Genomic DNA, 18887 nt, shown 5'->3' with positions numbered 1-18887 from the left:
TGTGATAAGCAGAGTTGGGATCTGATTGGATGTTTTTGAGCGGAATTGGAATCTAATTGGACAGAACCTGGCCTTGAAAACGTGACGTACTCTGCTAGCCGTCTGAAGTGCGCTATGCTTTGGGGCGCGCCGCGGAACGGCAGCATATATCTTTGTTTTGGTACGCATTTCGTGTTTGTCGGCTGTCATAGCAAACTAATTTTTAAGCTGTAAACTGTTTGTGTCGTTTACCATTAGCCTATCTTTGTGAATTACCGTTAGCAAAAACCCATTACTAAATATATATATGTATATATTAATGGAATAAATGAGTCGTTTTGGTTCAAGCATGTCTGCTAAGTAATAAAAATGAGTCCAGTGAAATAAGAATCACTTTTGATTACTTATGAGACATTGCGAAGCCGATTTGTTTTTGCAAAGTAACGTTTGCAGAAACGTAGCCAACTAAATTTGCATGCGCTACACAACATGCACAGTTTCTGGAAAAGAGTACATTCGATACCCTTCGGCCTTTCAAACTGGGCCTCGCCGCTTTGTTTTTTTTAATCGAAGTGACGCGGTGAAGGGTCTGGATCGATGCCCCATAGTGGGTAGTCGGAATCACTTGCCTTGTACTTTTGGTTTCTTTAAATATAAACCGCGAGCAGCTGCAATAAAACCAACCACGAATATATATAACACAGTTGCACACGAGGCGTATTCCTCAATATCGTAATTAAGATGCAATTTAGCTGCATGTTGTGCCAGACTTCCCTGCTTATGTATGAGCTGAACAACAGGAATTATGCTCAATATTTTGCAATGCTCTATTAATCTAGCTTTTTTTTAAGGAAAGTGATGGCTTCCCCAGAGATCGCATCCCTGTCCTGGGGTCACATGAAGGTTAAAGGATGCTCCTCCTCCTACAAAGACTGCAAAGTCTGGCCCGGGGGAAGTAGGACCTGGGACTGGAGAGAGACTGGAACTGATGTAAGCAAGTGGGACTCTCCCATTTACTTGTATAGTGTTGATATACTCATGCAGATATTTTTTTTTCTATTGGCATCTAGGCCTTTGCCAGGTGACTGGCCCACAGAGAGCCATCTAATTGTGGGTATATCCTTAGCATTATCCAGGAGTTCAGCCTTCTGACCTGGAGGAGGTGCTAAGGAAGGGGGTGGACACTTTGGTCATTGGGAGGGGTATGAGCGAAGCTCTGCAGGTAGGCAATCCTCATGGTATCACCACAGAAGCTAACCTCACCTTACTGTACCCTGCCGGCAACTCGGGCTGTACACTGTCCGCAGATTAGCAGTACACATGCTCATTTGGGTGGCTAACCACACAAGACGGTGACGGCGGATTTGTTACGGCACAAAATGCAAGGCGGCCTTAAAAACATGTCGAGTATAGAATATATGCCAGGCTGGGTCATTACACTGCAGTACCTATAGGGGGCAGATGGGAGCAAACTCAGATCACTATGGAGCTGATGCAAGCTGCATTAACATTTGCTTTATTGTCTGAAATTACCAATAAAAACTAAATGCATCTTGGATAAAAAAAAAAAAACTGCTGAAAATAATTCCCTTCACTAGGTACCTCCTGCCACTGTAGACTACGTGAAGAAGCAGGGGGTAGATGTGGTGGTACTTCAGACTGAAAAGGCTGTGAGAGAGTACAACTCCCTGGCTGGGAAGGGAGCCAAGGTGGGCGGGGTCTTCCATTCTACCTGCTGACGACATCAGACACAGCAATACAGCGGCCTCAGCAGGTGGCATTGCGTACCACAGCAGGCTCCCAAGTCCCCCATCTGCCTGTGTATTTAAGGTGAGCTGGCGGGAAGCGTATAAGGGTGTAAATGGATTTTTAACACTGGCTCATCTTTTGTTTTGGCTGTAAAAAATAATAAAGAGGCTACTTTGATCTCCCTTTGAGTTTGACTGCAGCAGACGCTTCGCCTAGACCTTCTTTCAACCTCAAAAAAAAATACACACTAAAATAGAGCTGCTACTAAATTTGCCCACTAATATGAAGAGAGACATTAATGAAGAATCTCTGAGAGACAGTCTCTGAGGAATGTTGTCAGCTGTATGCATTAACTAGCAGTCCCACATGCGGCACTCCGTTGTTGCATGTGAGGGGATTCCCCCAGCCTGTAGCTTTCCACGTCCAGCAGAGGTCAGCGGCGTGCTGGCTTGGGCATAATGAACACCTTAACGGCTTTGCTCAAGGGGATGGTGCCCTCGATGGCGCTCTCTGTGGACTGGAGGCCCTCCGTGCTCTCACTCCAGGGGCTCCTGCTGGAGCCGGGCCCTGAACTGGAGCCGTATGCCAACAGCAGCTTGACCTCGATCTGGCACGGCTCTAGGTGACAGAGACAGGACCGCATGCTGTCATTTCAGTCAGGGTCGGATCTACAAAATACCTCATTGGTGTTCCCAGGTAGTGTTGGAAGGATATATAGTGTCAGTTGTGTAAGGAATGAAAGAGTCTATATGCAGCAGAATGCAACACTGACATAAAATGCTGGCAACCTAATGGATGCAAGTTGGATCGAACCGACCATTGAAGAAACACAGGGTCTCAGATATGGAGGAGCACCAACCTCCCTACATACACCTGCGTATGACAGTGTGTGTCTGCATGTGGGAAGAGTGGCTATGGTGCAGGAATTCCTACCTGTCCAGGCGGAGTGGGACAGATACACCTGTGTGATGAGCCGGTGCCTTCCGGGACCTGGATTCCGGAAGTCTGCGGGCTTGGGATGAATAATATGCGAATGTCCATCGGGGTACAACACCTGAGTAGGTGGGGCAACATTAAAATAATCAGAAGCTGACGTTCAGCATCTAATGTGAAATCATCGACTGACTTGTTCTGGTATCTACTAAACCAAGTCGGTAAAAAGATAAATGCCACACCTGAACTTTGACTGTGGTCTGGGGATCCTGCACGTGCTCCAAGGTGGCGTCGATGTCCAGGGCCACCACCAGCCCAGAGGTGAACCGCAGCGGATTGTCTGATTCTCCCGTGGGTTCGATTATGGTCGCTGTCGCACGGTGGATCTGACACAAGCAAACACGCATGTTACACGCGTGTCAGACAGCGGGTCGGGAGGAGCATCGCGCCTTTCCCCGTCACCCAATCACCTGCTCAGGCAGCTTGAGCTGCAGGAATCCGCTCTGTCTCAGAGTAGTCTGCAGGATCTTCATGAGGTCCGCGGGCTTGGAGGCCACAAGCCTAGGCATCAGCTCCAGCAGCTTCTCCACAAAGCTGTCCTGGAGGTGCGGAAGCTCTGCAATGAAGAGCCTGCAGGGAGCAAAAGCCAACCGTTGAAGAATTCATGGTTACCTTAATGGAGAGGAAGTGGGGAGATACCATATACCTGGTCTAGAAAAGGGGAGATCCAGCACAGAAATCATTACCTCTGAAAAGCCTCCACTTCTTGAAGAAACTTCTCACAGACACCTAGGAGAGGCTCCACCCTGAAAAGGATTAGAAATCAGTTGCCTTTTCCCTCTGGGGCTGCTTGGTATTATGGGTATGGTTAGTGTTGGGGAAGTTATTCATAAAAAACACTTTCCACCTGGATTACTGTTTCAACCAACCAGTTGAACACCCTGTGACTTACTCTTCCAACTCAACTGGTTGCTTAAAACAACGTTGGTCTGGATTTTCTGAACCTGAACGTTCCACCTCTGTCTGTAATCGATTACTCGATGTGAGTAACTCCCCCAACACCCTGGCACTTGTACCTACCCCTTGCGAGTCCGTGCCATGAGCACTAGCTGCAGAGCCTTGGCCTGCAGCCGCATGTGGTGGATGATGGCCACCTGCTGGCTCTCCAGACCGCCGTAGAGGAACTCCAGCTTGTACGTCTCCTCCAGGATCTGTAGACATGGGGAGGGGAGCTTAATGTTTAGCCTGGGGGAGGGAACTCTGTCAGTACACTGGCTTCCTGATCGGTGCCCTATGTTAGCTCAGTGAGGTCATCCGTCTCTGCGTGCACATCCTCTCTCCCTACCTGTTTGGCAGCTGCGGTTGCCATAGCGTTTTGTTTCAGGTAAAGTGGGACAGCCACGCTCCACAGCTTCTCCTGCAGAGCCTAGTGAAGGGGGGGGGTTAAAAATAAAACATACAGGTGGCACATGCAGGTGTGAATCTGGCCAGCAGCAGTGCCAGGTAAGGATGCGGGGCAAGTCCAGCCGTCGCCATACTTTCGTGAGCAGCAGCTGACAGTGCAGGTAGGTGGCAGAGAAGTCCGCTGCCCCGGCCAGCTCCATCTGCAGCTCCCCCAGCCTCTGCAGGTCTCTGCGAGGACGTGCCATGGGAAGATGGTGTCATCACACATCAGCCTGTAGTTTGTGCAGCTTTTGGAGAGCTGCAGTACATTTAACTAAAACATATCATTGATTCAAAGCTGAAACATCATCCTTTAAGGTCAATCCACATTAAGGGTCCCAAATTTGACTGCAAGATGTAAGATGCTGGTGTGAATGAGGGGGAGGAGTTTCGCGCCTTTGCCCATCACCCGATCAGCCGGCTCATTAAGGCAGAGAAGGGGGGGGGGGCTGGCAAACCTGATGGTGAACTCCAGCAGGGCTTGGGCCCCTCGTGTGTCCAGGTGCTGCAGGCCACACACCCTGGACAGGCTCTCCTTCAGGAAGCGCTGGGCCGACTCCACGCTGGACGCAGGACCGCTCAGTTCCGCGCTGCATGTCAGCTTCCGGCCCGGCAGCTGTGAATTCAGCAGACACACGTGGCGTTTTGCGTTTTTAAAAAAATTCAATTAAAAAAAAAAAAAGGAACCTTCTGAAGCGAGCTACAGCTGAAAGTGTCCCACCAACACATCTTTTAAGCATTTACAGTACACACACACTTTTTTTTTTTTATATCCACTGCCTTTGCTGTATTGAACCAGCAAGCTCACCCTGAGCTGTGGCACCAGATGCGAGAGGCTGTCACGCAGGTAGGCGTAGTGTCTGAGGGTATGGTCTGAGAACAGGGCCGTCATGGTGGGGCAGGACTGCGCCGCGTTGAACACTAACACGAGCACCGCTATGTCTGATAGCGTGCGTTAAGGGTGGGACACGCTTAACGCACCGTGGGTCAGATGGGCACTGAGGAAGGAATTAGGTTCAGGTACTGGGGGGGGGGGGTAAGGATACAGGCTGGGTCGTCCATGTCAGGCTCGGGGGTGTCGAAGTATGGATGCGTGTTCAGCAGCTCAGGGACGATGGGCAGGACCAAGGTTGGGTGTCGTACCCCCAAAAACTTCAGACACCTGAGCGGGAGGGAAACAGAGCATGTGGCTGGTATTTCAGATGTTCCATCTGACCTCATCACCGGCCTGACATCATTACAGCCTCCCCCCTCCATCTTGGCCCATTAAAGTAACCCTCAACCATGGTTCAAATCCTTTCAGTGCAAAGTAACAGAACAAAAACTAATGTAACCAACCAATAAGTAACAGGGGAGTTTCACTGGCAGGTTCAACTGACAGAAACAGCATCACCCGTTTGATCTGCTGATCTGGAAGCAGGCATGCTCATTCCTAAACGTACTGTTAAATGTTACACATCTTGTTTTGTTTCCAGTGCTCGGGGAGTTGTGACTCAGTCTTGTTGTACTGTTGTGTATAATGAATATACATATATAATGAATCAATAAAGAATCGAATCTTGAGATGTACAGTAGACATGTAATGATGAATCCAGAACCGGTTAAAAATCGATGTAAATCGATTGGGATTTAAACCAGCTGATGTGGAAAATGAATCGCTACTTTATATTCAGATGTCACTGCGTTTTCACGTCAACGTCTTACGTCAGTTTTTGGTTTTGACCGGATGCGAGATGGAGGGAATCTTAAATTGGGGGTGTGGCAGCATTTTAGCTTCCCGGTAATCACAAACAAAAACGGCGAGAAAAGCACAGACAAGACAAACACTGCGTGCAAACATTATAAAAGACCGCTAACATACAGAAATAGCACAAGGAACAGGCTTCAGCATGTCCACCGGCACCACAGTGAGCTCAATTCACCACCGCCAGAGCGAAGACTGTTAAAAGGCCAAACCACGCTAAAAAGCTGCACATGCAAGCCTTAGTTTATTTGGTTTACGCTTTACATTCAGTGCACCTTCATAATGCATTCATAGAACATTCAGTGCACCTTCATAATGCATTCATAGAACATTCATAAGCAGCATGCAAGGAGACTTTAATATCCTAACAGCTTTAATGTATATTAAAAACAAAACATTATAGTATAATCATGTAATGTTTGTTATTAATGTATATTAAAGCTGTTAAGGGATGTTAGGATGTAAAGGTATACATGCATGATGTTTATGAATGATTTCTGAATCAATACATTATGAAGGTGTGCTGAACGTTTTATGAATGCAATATAAAAGCATTATCAAGGTGCAGTTAATGTAAAGCGTTTATTTGAAGATTTTTTTATTTACTTATTTTGATTTGGGATTTTGTTTTTTTAAAAACAGTATTTTTTTAAGTTGCACTGTTAAGAAGGCCAAATTTTGAACAGTTTAGAAAGATGTAATATTTTTGAATATATCTGTCTGCAGCTCATTCTGTTAAAAAATTGTGAGAAAATCGTATCGTGAATCGTGAATGGTATTGAATCGTGAGTTCGCTACATCCCTAATGTACAGTCAGGCCCACCGTATAGTCCTAGTCAAAAGCAGCGCTATGTACGGTGTATGTATTTATTTAAACATTATTGTCTTTTGTGTCAAACTTGCCATCTTCCATTTCAGATAAGCACCATTTCATTTTTGCACATCCTGCAAAGTTTGACTTGACCTCAGGAAATTTCACAGCAACATTTCAGTTGGAAATGGTCACTGTTCAAACTTCCTACAGAATCCTAGAGGTTCCGACTGGTCCACACACTCACTTCCAGATGGAGTTGCGGTCGGTGGGGTACTTGGCCAGGTTCTTCAGCAGCTCCAGCAAAGCCAGCTGGATGCACTCCTTGGTGGAGACGTTGGTGCAGCATAGCAGCTCGTGAAGAGCCTCCCTGATGTCCCGTGAGGAGTCCTGTCCACGACAGATGGAGGCAGTGGATCTGTGATCACGCTCAAACTGATTGTTACCCATTAAGCTAACATTTGCAAAACACTTAACAGTATATGCAGTACCACAGAACCTGCCATTTTTTGTGTAATCGCCCCCTGGTGGCATACCTCCAGCACAGCCAGGACCGTGTCCAGCTGGTCTTCCCTGAGGGTGATATGGGTGGAGATCTGCCGCAGGACATGGATGGACTGCAGACGCACCTCCTCGATCTCGTCATTGAACATGTCCACCAGGAAGTCCAGGCACTTTTCCGCAAAGCTGGGCGAGGACTGGGCCAGTGCACACAGGGCTTCAACCGCCGCAATGCGGACCTCTATGCAAATGCAAACAGGAGTCGGGTTGCATCCCAGGATGGCCCCCTGCTAGACATCTGTGAACGGTACTTTAGGGAACAGCCAGCAAGTGTCCGGCAGCCAGACTTCTAATGAAACACTTGAGGTTTGACCACACTTCCTTAAGACCAGACTAATGCCCAGTTCACACCAGAGGTGACACGGAAAAAAAATGACACAAATTTGCGAAATATTTGGATGTGAACATGACGGATCAAAAACTGTCACACCAAACACGATGCAGCATTTTGATAACTGGTTGAGGAAAATTTGCACGCTGGCAGCAGTGACAAGTTTTTCTTGTTTCTCTTGAGCAAACAAGTAAAGAGAAAAAGACAAATATACCGCGTACATCCAGTTACAAAAAAGCGTATAATGTCCGACTGAGACGGTCAAAAAGGGCTTTAGATGTATCCATCTCATTTCAGTTGAATAACTACAAGGGACATTCCAGGAAGCAGGTTAACAGTATTTCAGGAAAAACAAAATTAATATTAACAACATGACAGCAACATCATCTATTATCAGTTAACTACGGGAATAAAGAATACAGAGTGTATATAATTTTTGATGGATTTTCATTGGATACTGATTGTATACAGACAGTCTATAAATCAAGAAAATAGAAATACGAATAAATAGCCGCGACCAAATATGATCCCAGAAGCATATTAAAAAACGAAAAAAAACTGACATAAACACAAGCAACCAGAACAGCTGCAAACAGCTGAATGTGCCCCTTGTCATCAGGTAAGATCGGCTGCTACGAATTTTTTCTGCTCTGAAGGTATTTGTTTTGAGAACGTTTTCGTTTTCTAATGATAAAATATTGAAGTATAATATGAATATTTATGTAAGGGGCGAGATATGAATTAGTATTGGGTAAGGCTGGGGGGGAAAGGAGAAGCTGTCCAGACACGGTATGATCGATCTACCAGCAAATCCCCCAGCCCCAGTTCCTTAATGTCAGGGTTGGGTCTGCCCTAAATATCGGTATCTGCATCACCAACCTTAGATCCAAGTTGGATGGAGAAAGAAAACAAAATATTAGCGTTATCGCCAATCATTAGAGGCTTGAGTTGTAAACCAAATTCCTATTCGAGAAAAGATGATCACGCGTAAAAGCTCACATCCTATTTGTTGTTTTTGTAACAAATCTGAAAACTGAAGAAATCAAGCTGTCTCCGAATAAATTAAATGACCGATCATAATGCAAAATTTGTTATTTCAAATATTTTGCCAGTATGGAAATATGTTAATTCGTTTCAGATTAATGTTGTTTTTTTCATGTGGAAAAAAAAAATGTAAAAAAAAAAAAAAATCACTCGTAAAAAAGCCTTCACTCAGTAAATGGCACAATACAGTAAATAACACACGCCGCACAAAGACACTCACCGTACATCTCGTCCTCCAGGCCGTGCACGAACGCCCCGCACGCCCCCGAGTCCATCAAGTTCACCGCCGTGGTGTCCACCTTCTCCTTGGGGGCGTCGTCTGCCCACTTCCTGCCCGAGGAGAACTCGCCGGAGCTGTATAGCTCCTTGGCTCTCTCGTGGGCCGTCCGCTTCCTCTGTCGGTAGACCAGGGTCATTGCAGACACAGCGATCGTCACAAAGCCCAGCATCCATTTCTTTGTAAGTTTTGCTGAAATACTTTGCCCTCCAAGGAGGAGACTTACCCTGAGGTCTGACATCAGTTTCTTGTCCAGCGTCTGCTCCAAAAAATGTGGACTCACCTGCTGCATCGAACCCTGTGGGTAACAAAGGTCAAAGGTCACCCCAGTCACACGGCACGGGTCGCACGGGTCAGTGCCCCGCCCCAAAACACAGCTCACCAGTATTTTTGCAGCCTGGACCCTGACCACCCATGAGCCGTCGCTGACCATGTGACTGATCTTTCCAAACGAGTCGTCCACCAGTCGGATTTCTTCATTGGACGAGGGGATTGGGACGATGCTATGGATAAAAACAGAAGATTAACACAGCCAGCCATGTTGAATTGTCCTAATTTTTCAAAGCAGAACTGGCATCTGTGCTATCTGGCATAGTGCGGCGTGGGCGACCTCTCGGGGTAGAGCTGGCTCAGCACCCAAACCATCTGCACGGCCACAGAGCGGACCTGCTCATAGTCATCGGAGAGCAGCTTGCAGGCCTGGAGGACGAGGGCGGCAGATCACAGCCGTGTGAAACCAGAACCGATAATCCAACTACCTCAGTCTCATGCTACAGCTCACTGAATCATTAAATGTTTTCCTCTCTCCTCTGGGCAAAACCAGGCCACACAGACCAAGCATAACCAAGAGCGGAACAACCTGTCCTGTCCTAGAAACACATCCAGACACCGATATTTTGCCGTTTTATTTGGTTTTATTAAAGCCATTTCTACTTACCTGGCTGTACACGGTCTGCTGTAATTTCATCCCTCTCTCATGCAGCTGCAGCTGAAAGCACAGCACTGTTACAGGCATAGATATATAGCTACAGCCATATGAACCAGAGTGGCGGGAAGTCACACGCTATGGCCTCAGCTCTCACTCCCACAGCAATGCTACTACACACCATGACACACTCTGTGATTCTATAACGCTTCCTAGTATCACCCCTATTTCATTATATTCACAGTTTACTCCATCCCAGACTCCAGATAGGTCAGTATAAAAAATGTGCAGAAATTTTTTGTATACATATGTATTGTTTTGTGTGTTTCATACTATATCCGGGCACACCCATAAAGACAAATTCTCTTGTAGGTTTAACATAGTTGGCCAAAAAAGATCTTTCCGATTCTGATATCTGGTTACAATCTGAGCATTGCCCCCCCCTCCAAGAGGTGTGTGGGAGGAGGGGCCGGTCATACCATGGCTTTGATGGCTGCGGTGCGAACCCTGGGGTCCTGGTCCCCGAAGTAGTCACTGATGATGCCCTGCACGTCCCTGGAGGCCACGCCCACTGCCCCACCCTCACCCTCCCTAGCTGGGGGCTTGTCCACCGGACCCAGGCATCCCAGCAGCTGAAGGCACTTGTTCCTCACCCCGAAGTATGTGTCAGCCAGATGCTGGAGAGGCAAGACATAAAGTCAGGGCGATTGCCACGCCGAGGGAGGCAGGCCTTCAAGGGGGCGACACGGTGCCTCAGGCCCACCTTGCAAGCCACGTCGATCAGTCTGAGTCTGACGTTGACACCTTCAGGGAGCTGGGTCCCGATGACCAGCAGTGTGTCCAGCAGTTGTGCCAGCACCTGGTGGGATTCTGGGAAAAGTAGTCAAAGGAGAAAGGTTACCAAAAAAGTCAGCTGACACTCCACCTCGGCGAATGACTGCGAGAGGGGCTTACTTTCACTGTTAAGTGTGTTAATGACATCATCGACGATGCAGTCGGAGGAGAAGCCCTGCGTTTTAGACAGCAGGCCGAGCAGGGAGGCGATCTTCAGCCTGACGGAGCTGTCCGTCTCCTAAAAGCCAGACAAGCACCACCACAGCTCCAAAATCAAGATGACAAGGTTTTAAAGGAATTATCGCACTGAAAACTGTCTTGTTTGCATTACAGAGAGGTATCTTCCAGATTATCATCAGGAAAGATGAATTCTGAAGTTTATCTCTGCAGGTCACTCAACACATTGATTCGGGAATCTAACGTGGGATCTAAACACACAACCCTGTGGGTCAAAGATCCCCCCAAATGCCATTACCTTGTAGTAATGCTCCAGCAGGATGCGCACCACGCCCTCCACGCTGTCTGCCTCCACGGGCTTGCGGGCGAACTGCAGCAGATACTGCAGGGCGTCGGTGGGAGAGCTGGCCTTGCACAGGTCGATGTGCAGGGCTGCCGATTTGCTGGGCTTGCTGAGGCGGAGCTTCTTGGTGGGGGCTTCTTCATGGGAGTGCTGCTGTGAATGCAGGCTCGGTCAGAACCCAACACATACAGAGGATGGACCCAAGTCATTACGTGGTTATGTAATGCATGGAAAGAGGGCATTACAAATACATTAATACAGCATTCCAGATGTTTTATCCTCATTTGTGTTCCACTGTCCTTATATTTGATGGCGAAACTTTCCCAGTTATTTGCAGTGTTTTCTCGTTAGAATTCCGTTGAATTATATTAAACTGGTATTTGGGCTGAAAATGTTACTAATCTTCTTATAATTGACAATATTTTCACCGTTCGTTAACTAGCACATCATCACAAAATCAAACTACAGAACAGCATATTCACAGTAGCAAAACTTCAGCAGACAGGAGCAATATCGAAGAGTCATAACTAAAAGCGAAGACCTTCGAGAGTAACAAAAGCCGCGGGTTTTCCTGCCGGTTCCGTCCGACAAGGAGAGTCCGATAGCGCCCTCGGCCTGACATGACCATCGATAAGCTTCTCACTTACTCACTGTGAAATGGGGGTAAATTCCGCTTCTCAAATATTAACCCCACACACAAACCCATGTCTCATCCTACTCGACAGTAAGTTACCTGAACAACTTTTGAGAATTCCTCGTACACCCGCTTTTTCAAATGTGCTGCCATTGCGCCGACCGCCTCAGTAGCTTAGCTAAGCTACGCTATATACACATGGGCCTCAAATGCCGCTTAAGTGTCGTTTTCAGCAGTCAGCACGGTTTGTCCTTCCTCGGTTGCCGTAGTTACACAAAAAGACATTTCAGGAAAAAAGACATCGCTATTCATTGTTTGTAAATGAACAACGGGGGAAAAACATGTTTTGATTATGTGGCCATCGCAAAGAATCATTTATTATTTATTCATTTATAAAAGTGAATTGGTCTTCACCTTGCAATTCCGCCGAAAAAGGAGTATGTGGGAATTCCCCAAAATTCCATTAGCATTTATATTAACTATAAATCATGAGGCATAGGTTTAATTGATCTTTATTTGATGTGGATTCTTTATTTACAATTTGAGATACTACATGCCTTATTACAATAATTTGGACAAGTGGCTCACTGATATGCTGCTATAGCGATATACTTTCTGTTGGAAGTAGGTTCACTATATTTGCCAGCACAAGGTTTCCAAATCAGCAGCTGACACAAGTCTACAACTATAAATGCATTTATTGAATGAATTGTTTTTCTCTTATATTAAATTTTAAAAGACACGTGGCAAAATGATCCTTGTGGAATGTCCTTGTACCACAGAGCAATACTGTGTTTCACTGTAAAGATTATAAGATTATAAGACTTTAGATTTGAATCTTGTGGTTACAGCTTGATTGGCTTTCAGTGATCCGTCACTTCCATGACCAGAACATTTCAGGGGAAGTGAACTAGTTACCACCATGTGAAAGTTAATTTGTGGAAAAAGTCATAACTCTTAAAAACGAAGCCCTTCTCTGCACTGTGGGGTTTAAAACTAATCTTGTAGCCTTTGGCCTCGATGTCCTTTCTGATACAGTCCAGAAGGTCTCCGACAGTGGGTGAGGACTTCCATGGCCCAAATCTTACCACCGACTCCTTGTTGGCATCCAAGTCATTGACGGCGTTGTTGTACCTGGTCACGTCCTCCTCCGTCCTCAGAATGCAGATGATGACATCAGAGTGGCGGGATGCCATAGCCTCAGCACGGGCGATCCTGATGATCACCTCCAGGTTCTCCTTGTAGTTAGGTACCCTGGCAAGGAACTGCTGCCTGGCCACCATCTCCCCAAAAAGCGGGGCCGACTCCTCCAGCTGCTTGACCAGGGGCTTCAAGTCATAGAAGAGGGCCTCCCTGTACACCTCCCACACGTTCTCCGAGGGCAGCGTCTCTGAGCGCAGGAAATCTAGGATCTGCCCGAAGTGCGTGCCGTCCCTGTCGATGAAGTGGCGGCCCTCGGCGTCTGTGCGCAGCTTGGGTGAGCCGCTGAACATGTCCGCCAGCTTGGAGCCGGGACACTGCCGGAGAGTGCTCAGGAACGTGCTGTACAGTCTCCCGCCGATGTTCAGCTGCACGATCGGCGAATGCTGTGAATCAGAAGCAGCAGAGAGTGCTCAGTGGCCCTCAGCTGGGGGTCGTGGCAAAGATCAATGAGAATCAAACTGTCAAATACACCACTAATAAATGATCACTGTGCCTTTAAGCAGATGCTTAAGTAACCATTCTGTCAGCCTGAGTTGTTAGCATAATACATAATATAAGATGTAATTTGACTTAAATATTCCACTGAAGACCTAATGAAATAATGTCAAACGAAAGTCTTTTTTCAGCTTTTTAAGAAATATATAGTGGAGTTAAAATATGTATTATAAATACGCCTAATTTATTTTTATATTGTATTGTTTTTATTACATGTTATCATTTCTCGTATTATCAACTTTAATAATACGCGTAATGTTCATAGAGCACGGAGCAGTGTTAGAAAATGTAATCCTGACGTTGTTGCATCGATTATTAAAATGCGCAGATAGTTTCACGGAATTGTAGGCGCTTTCCTGGGCTTTTGGTCGATGTCTACTGTCCATTGTATTCGGATCACAGGCTTAATTTACCGGTAAAAATACCGATTGCACTCCATACTTGAGGCTCCAGGAGACGCAGAGGGACGCGGGGCGGTGTAGCGGACGCCCCGGGTTTGGGCGTGGAACCTGCAGCCCGGACCGAGACCAAGCCTCCTACATGTACTCAGGGGCGGCGTTAGGTCCGAACACTCGGGGCTACAACCCGGAGCATTTCAGCCCCTATACCAATCTTCTTACGAAAAATAAAGTAATGCACCAGGTTAACTCGACTTAGCCTCTGGTCTTTCCAATAGCTATAAACTGCCCTGCACGTACTTCGTAGATCGTAAAATTATTATCAGTATCGTATCTTCTTAAAATAAGCCGTGTCGCACGGGCTTTTCGGGCTTGCATTTCTCCGGGGGTGTAGATTCGCAATCCTCTTAGCCCCAAACTATGAAAATCAAAGTCCCGTACATAACACAACAGGCGAGTCTAATTCACAAAATGAGAGCAACGAAATCTTACCAGCTGAACGCCGGGAGTGGACTGTTTTCCGGAGGACCGGTAATCAGGAAGACTCATTCTTGTTCTTTTCGACCAGAATACTTATTTGTCCCTTCAGTGTGCTTGTCGCAGGGAAGACAGGTGCATTAGTTTGCCGGGTGTGGTTACCAGCGAAAGCCACTCCTTCGCTTGAGATAACATGCAGGGCCTAAGTTTCAGCGAGAAGATATTCCGTCACATTTATTTTCTGCCCATAAAATAACATCCTGGGCGGCTGTCAAAGCACAGTTTACACTAGATGCAACAAAGTAACAATGATCATGCCGGACACATTAGAATACTGCAAATTCAACTTAGTACACATCAAAAAATAACCTTATTGTAAAGTTGTGATTGTGACATTTACAAAAAAAATGAATAGGAAAAGGAGTAGATCTGAATACAACAAAACTAAATACTAGTAGGTGTATTCCCACCTTTTACATCAACACAACTTTCTTACCGTAACCTTCACCTGGACACAAGTTGTGAAGGACTGACAGGTAAAACACTATTTTAAACAATTCTGTTAAAGTACTGTCAGAAAAAGAGTACCAGTTTGTACCTTCCCTGGTCACTGGGATTGTACCCTCAAGGGGCTACCAATTGCACCCTAAGGTACAGAAAAGGAGTCTGGGGGACATCCTCGATGTACAAAAATCAATAACATACTGACGATGGTACAAAAATGTTACTAGAGTCTATTTGTTTCTTAAAAGGTACAATTACACAGAGTCAATTACTCTTCATTCCCCCCGCAGATGCCGGTTACTTTAAATATTCTACTAAACCAATCTGTATAAAATTTCAGTTGGGGAACTGTGACAGACAGTGATGACCTATGCAGTGTTTCCCCTATCATTATATTAGGGGGGCCCCCCACCCCCTTTGAAGGTCAAGCTAACTTTATTTTCTATGTAGCACCAGAACACAACAGAAGTCATTTAAGTTCTATCCTACTGAACAGGTCTATACGTTGTCTCCTTAAACTAAATATCCTTATGTTATTTATCATATTTACACGACAGCTTGTCATTTTTGTCTCTGCACGGTCGCGCGTTCGCAGTTCTCCTGTGCTCGCTATCGCGCACGGCGGAGCTCCGCCCACCCCATGCACACACAGGTGAACACACTCCCACCAGCGGACAGGTCGCGCTGGAAAATATAAAATATCTGCCTTTTTTAAAACCCAGAAAGACACGGCAGTGACAAAAGCTGCACTTTCTGGATAATTGTCATAAATATAAATGTTCTGGTGTTTGTTATATCGACTGCTGTCATTAAAAGAAAACACATGAAGACCATGAATCCTGTCGGTGTCCATTCCCCCATCCCCTAAAAGCTGAACATCTAGGGGACACACTTATGATTCACCTGACGGAAGAAACCATACAAGCAGCAATAGCAACCGCCATCAGCAGGTTCATCAGGGTTAAATTTGCAACAGGATGTGAGCAAAGAAGTTGGGAGACTTATACATTTCAATCTGCCCCAATCAGCTGAAATGAGCTCAAAGCAAACTCCCAAATCCATGATGACCACCTGAAAACGTTCAATAACACCAACACAGCAGTCATGGTTTTTATGACTTTTATTGTACAGAAAATCCAAGCGTTTCCATATTCGAGAGACAGCAAACACCTGCAAAACAAAGTTTAAGACACTTTAGAAATACGGTGGGGAAGGAACCAATCAGAACAGAAAGAAAGCTACACCATAAATGGCTGTTTACGTGCAACGCTAATGTCAGCGAGCACTGCCATCCTCCTCAGACAAATGCCTCAATGTCATCAAGCATAGGCGACCGGGGACCGGGACCCGAACAGACACACAGAACGTGTCCCTGAAACAGAATCCTGGTCCCAGTTCCGTCCATTTCTGACTCGTCATCGTATCCTCATCGAAGGGAAGTTTAAGTGACAATCAGCCCATCCAGGTAACCATCCTCACACAGCACTCGCCTGGGTTCTCACCTTTACGCGGTTGGTACTGGGCCTCCCTGGGGCATGACTGGGACCTCTGGCTTGGCCCCCTTCTGCTCTGACATGGGGGTGGTGGGGAGAACCTCGTCCTTGGGCTCCACGATGCTCACATGGTCGGGGAGGGGCTTCTTGGGGCCGATCTTGCCGCTGGGGTCCCAAGGCAGCATGATCTTCACCTTGATGCCCAGCACACCTGGAGAGAAGCACCACCTGGGTCAGACCGACTACAGATTCACTCTGACTTCATCACCCAGAATGCACTGCAGGCCTTCTCAGACAAATGCCTCAATGTCATCAAGCGATGGGGAGACCCTGCCTCTGAGGCCTGGACACAGGGATACAGAACGTAGCCCTACGCAGCACCCCAGGGACGTGGCACGTCCTCTTCCGATTCGTCATCGTATCTTCATAGAAGGCCAGAGTCGCCGCGATCAGGTCACCAGGCACTCACCCTGCCTGAGCAGGACGTGGCGGACGGCCGTGTCCACGTAATAGTTCACGGGGTCTCCACTGTGGATCATCAGCCCGTCGACAAACTTCATGGACTTGGCCCTCTGGCCCCTGAGCTTGCCAGACACAACCACCTCACAGCCCTTGGCCCCGCTCTCCATGATGAAGCGGAGGACGCCGTAGCAGGCCCTGAAACAGAGGTTTATTATTCTCAGCTGCCGAAATGTTTGCTTGTACATCTACATTAAATTGTTCATTAGCTTTAAGCTATGGGCACTAATACTATTACATCACCCTACTTCTCAATGGAAGGAGCTCAAAGAAAACGACACACGAAGCCCATGAGACCATACAGAAGATCCAGACTCCTAGCTGATTAACCAACATGCTCATCACTACCCAAAATTCCTCTCATGCAAACTACATCTCACTAGAACAATTAGGGTGCATGATTTCATTGATAAGAACCATCACTACTGGGGTCTTAAACTAGCAAACAGCCGATCACCAGCCAAGCACCTCACAGCACCCCTCTGGCCCTAAAACCACAGGGCTGCTCCTAAGGCAGGACACACTCACCGGCGCACAGCCAGGCCCCCCAGCAGCTTGTAGCGCAGAGACTCGGCCTGGGCGATGGCACACAGCCCCCTCGTGGCCACCTTCTCAGCATACAGCTGGAGAGAAGACGGCGAAAACACAGTCACAGCACAAACAGGGCACAGAAGGTCGGGCACACGGCAACAGGTTCAGAACCCAAAGTTGAAAATCTGATCTACACGCAATTACAGGTACAGATGAAAACAGAGACTAAGTTTACTGCCAACAATCATCATTTTCGCCAAGTGAGATATTCTGAGATTTGGGTGTCTATCGGTAATTAGTGCCTTATATTGATAAAGGCTGCATCAGAGCTATGAATTATTTATACCAGCTGACAGTCAACAGGAAGAATGAAGCCATCAAGCCAGGTGACCATCACTAACCTCAACGCTGTTTTCAGGGAAGCCAAACCTCTTCTGGACAACAGCGGTCAGCTCACGGATGCGACGGCCCTTTTCACCCAGGACATTCTGGGTCCTGAAGCATAGTATTTTTAAACTGGAATATTCACTATCACACCAGGACATGCCTCATGGGACCTGTGATTAACCACTACTACACTCTATATATCTTTTAAAGAAATACGTCTTTAATTAAAGGGCTCTTAGGAGACGTGATGGCAGGTCCCCACCTTGTGGCTAGGATGATGATCTCTGTCCTGGTGGGGGTAACCCTCACTTCCACGCCGGAGTAGCCGTCCTCGGCCAGCTCCCGGGTCAGGAACTCGTTCAGCTCGGCCTTAAAGATGCCGTCGGACACGAACTGCGAAGGAAACGTGGTCAATTGTCAGGGTGCTGTCCAACCCCATTTTTTTGCTGAAAGCTGCTAAGCATAGCATCATCCATTACTGAAAAATTGTAGGTTCTAAAAACACGTGTATGAGGGACAGTGCTACACCTCCATTACAGCCTGCTGAATTACAGTGCGGTTAATGCCGGGTGTTTCTCCGGCCCAGTTACAGACATCTTACAAGGACAGAAACTCATATCTTGCGCATACAAGTACTGCTGGTAAAGTTAACTACCTATTTAAATTGACCGCATCAAACTATCCAAGCTGAATGACGCGTAGTTTAAACCCAAACCAAAAGAACTTTGACTTGCAGGAAGCCAAACCCCTGCCATGTTTGCGATGGCAGCAAGACGCCGCCGCTCCAATCCAAAGTAATCCTCTCTCTGGGTATGTCAGAGGGTACATGAGAACACTCTGGGGGACCCACAAGAATGCTTGTGACAAGAACACACTTCGATCGGATACCATTTGCAGTTCTTTTAGAATGCAGAGTAAGCTAAATATAGGCTAACCTTTCTCTTCTTCGAGATCTGCACCGCCATCTTTCTTCGTGCCTGAGAAAGGAAAGGGCTGCCGCTTCCGGCGGAAGTGGTTTTATATCCGCCGTGACCTACACGAGGCGCTTTCCCTTTGCCTGATGGTAGTTGTAGTTATTCGACGCACTTCGCAATT

At 46.8% G+C, this 18887-nt stretch overlaps 4 protein-coding genes and 2 non-coding genes across 7 annotated transcripts; 1 reads left to right on the top strand and 5 right to left on the bottom strand.

The window, feature by feature from the left end:
* The first annotated feature begins 836 nt into the window (after positions 1–836).
* Positions 837–1905, top strand: aamdc (adipogenesis associated, Mth938 domain containing). The gene is made up of 3 exons (XM_048980207.1): positions 837–969; positions 1106–1201; positions 1578–1905. Exons 1-3 carry the CDS (start codon positions 838–840, stop codon positions 1716–1718), a joined length of 369 nt encoding a protein of 122 aa, XP_048836164.1. The 5' UTR covers position 837; the 3' UTR covers positions 1719–1905.
* On the bottom strand, positions 838–12042 carry ints4 (integrator complex subunit 4). 2 transcript variants are annotated; one of them, XM_048980200.1, is made up of 23 exons: positions 11885–12042; positions 11107–11304; positions 10752–10869; positions 10561–10667; positions 10277–10474; positions 9810–9860; positions 9483–9571; positions 9255–9375; positions 9099–9170; positions 8816–8990; positions 7196–7401; positions 6907–7049; positions 5151–5266; positions 4913–5046; positions 4563–4720; positions 4200–4293; positions 4007–4087; positions 3742–3872; positions 3408–3467; positions 3132–3291; positions 2904–3047; positions 2662–2782; positions 838–2346 (listed from the first exon to the last, which is right to left on the bottom strand). In XM_048980200.1, exons 1-23 carry the CDS (start codon positions 11936–11938, stop codon positions 2162–2164), a joined length of 2916 nt encoding a protein of 971 aa, XP_048836157.1. In that variant the 5' UTR covers positions 11939–12042; the 3' UTR covers positions 838–2161. The 2 variants fall into 2 exon arrangements, with proteins under 2 accessions (XP_048836157.1, XP_048836158.1); XM_048980201.1 differs by having other exon boundaries at positions 11107–11301; positions 11885–12025.
* Positions 12043–12281: 239 nt separating this feature from the next.
* Positions 12282–14595, bottom strand: kctd14 (potassium channel tetramerization domain containing 14). Its single transcript, XM_048980206.1, has 2 exons — positions 14374–14595; positions 12282–13371 (listed from the first exon to the last, which is right to left on the bottom strand). Exons 1-2 carry the CDS (start codon positions 14428–14430, stop codon positions 12700–12702), a joined length of 729 nt encoding a protein of 242 aa, XP_048836163.1. The 5' UTR covers positions 14431–14595; the 3' UTR covers positions 12282–12699.
* Positions 14596–15964: 1369 nt separating this feature from the next.
* On the bottom strand, positions 15965–18886 carry rps3 (ribosomal protein S3). The gene is made up of 7 exons (XM_048981210.1): positions 18728–18886; positions 18055–18185; positions 17807–17900; positions 17403–17497; positions 16825–17012; positions 16365–16566; positions 15965–16032 (listed from the first exon to the last, which is right to left on the bottom strand). The coding sequence occupies exons 1-6, from the start codon at positions 18755–18757 to the stop codon at positions 16367–16369; spliced, it is 738 nt and encodes a 245-aa protein (XP_048837167.1). The 5' UTR covers positions 18758–18886; the 3' UTR covers positions 15965–16032; positions 16365–16366.
* LOC125712441 (small nucleolar RNA SNORD15) lies at positions 16155–16297 on the bottom strand. Its single transcript, XR_007383309.1, has one exon. It is a non-coding gene; the product is annotated as a small nucleolar RNA SNORD15 (small nucleolar RNA).
* LOC125712440 (small nucleolar RNA SNORD15) lies at positions 16641–16788 on the bottom strand. Its single transcript, XR_007383308.1, has one exon. It is a non-coding gene; the product is annotated as a small nucleolar RNA SNORD15 (small nucleolar RNA).
* Position 18887: the final 1 nt, after the last annotated feature.

Source organism: Brienomyrus brachyistius, chromosome 17 (assembly GCF_023856365.1).
Source record: "Brienomyrus brachyistius isolate T26 chromosome 17, BBRACH_0.4, whole genome shotgun sequence".
Lineage (NCBI taxonomy): Eukaryota > Metazoa > Chordata > Actinopteri > Osteoglossiformes > Mormyridae > Brienomyrus > Brienomyrus brachyistius.
The sequence above is the reverse complement of the archived record's forward strand: the minus strand, read 5'-3'. Positions and strand labels throughout refer to the sequence as shown.

Excerpts from the sequence above, each read along its gene's own strand:
- kctd14 (XM_048980206.1), bottom strand. The coding sequence starts at position 14,430 with ATGAGTCTTCCTGATTACCGGTCCTCCGGAAAACAGTCCACTCCCGGC. Across the intron at positions 13,372-14,373 it reads CCACTCCCGGCGTTCAGCTG|CATTCGCCGATCGTGCAGCT; the intron begins GTAAGATTTCGT and ends TCTGATTCACAG.
- ints4 (XM_048980200.1), bottom strand. The coding sequence starts at position 11,938 with ATGGCAGCACATTTGAAAAAGCGGGTGTACGAGGAATTCTCAAAAGTT. Across the intron at positions 5,047-5,150 it reads TGACATGGACGACCCAGCCT|ACATAGCGGTGCTCGTGTTA; the intron begins GTATCCTTACCC and ends GCACGCTATCAG. Across the intron at positions 3,873-4,006 it reads CAACCGCAGCTGCCAAACAG|ATCCTGGAGGAGACGTACAA; the intron begins GTAGGGAGAGAG and ends CCATGTCTACAG.
- aamdc (XM_048980207.1), top strand. The coding sequence starts at position 838 with ATGGCTTCCCCAGAGATCGCATCCCTGTCCTGGGGTCACATGAAGGTT. Across the intron at positions 970-1,105 it reads GGAGAGAGACTGGAACTGAT|CATTATCCAGGAGTTCAGCC; the intron begins GTAAGCAAGTGG and ends GTATATCCTTAG. Across the intron at positions 1,202-1,577 it reads GTATGAGCGAAGCTCTGCAG|GTACCTCCTGCCACTGTAGA; the intron begins GTAGGCAATCCT and ends TCCCTTCACTAG.
- rps3 (XM_048981210.1), bottom strand. The coding sequence starts at position 18,757 with ATGGCGGTGCAGATCTCGAAGAAGAGAAAG. Across the intron at positions 17,901-18,054 it reads ATCATCATCCTAGCCACAAG|GACCCAGAATGTCCTGGGTG; the intron begins GTGGGGACCTGC and ends ACTATGCTTCAG. Across the intron at positions 17,013-17,402 it reads GGGGGCCTGGCTGTGCGCCG|GGCCTGCTACGGCGTCCTCC; the intron begins GTGAGTGTGTCC and ends CCTCTGTTTCAG.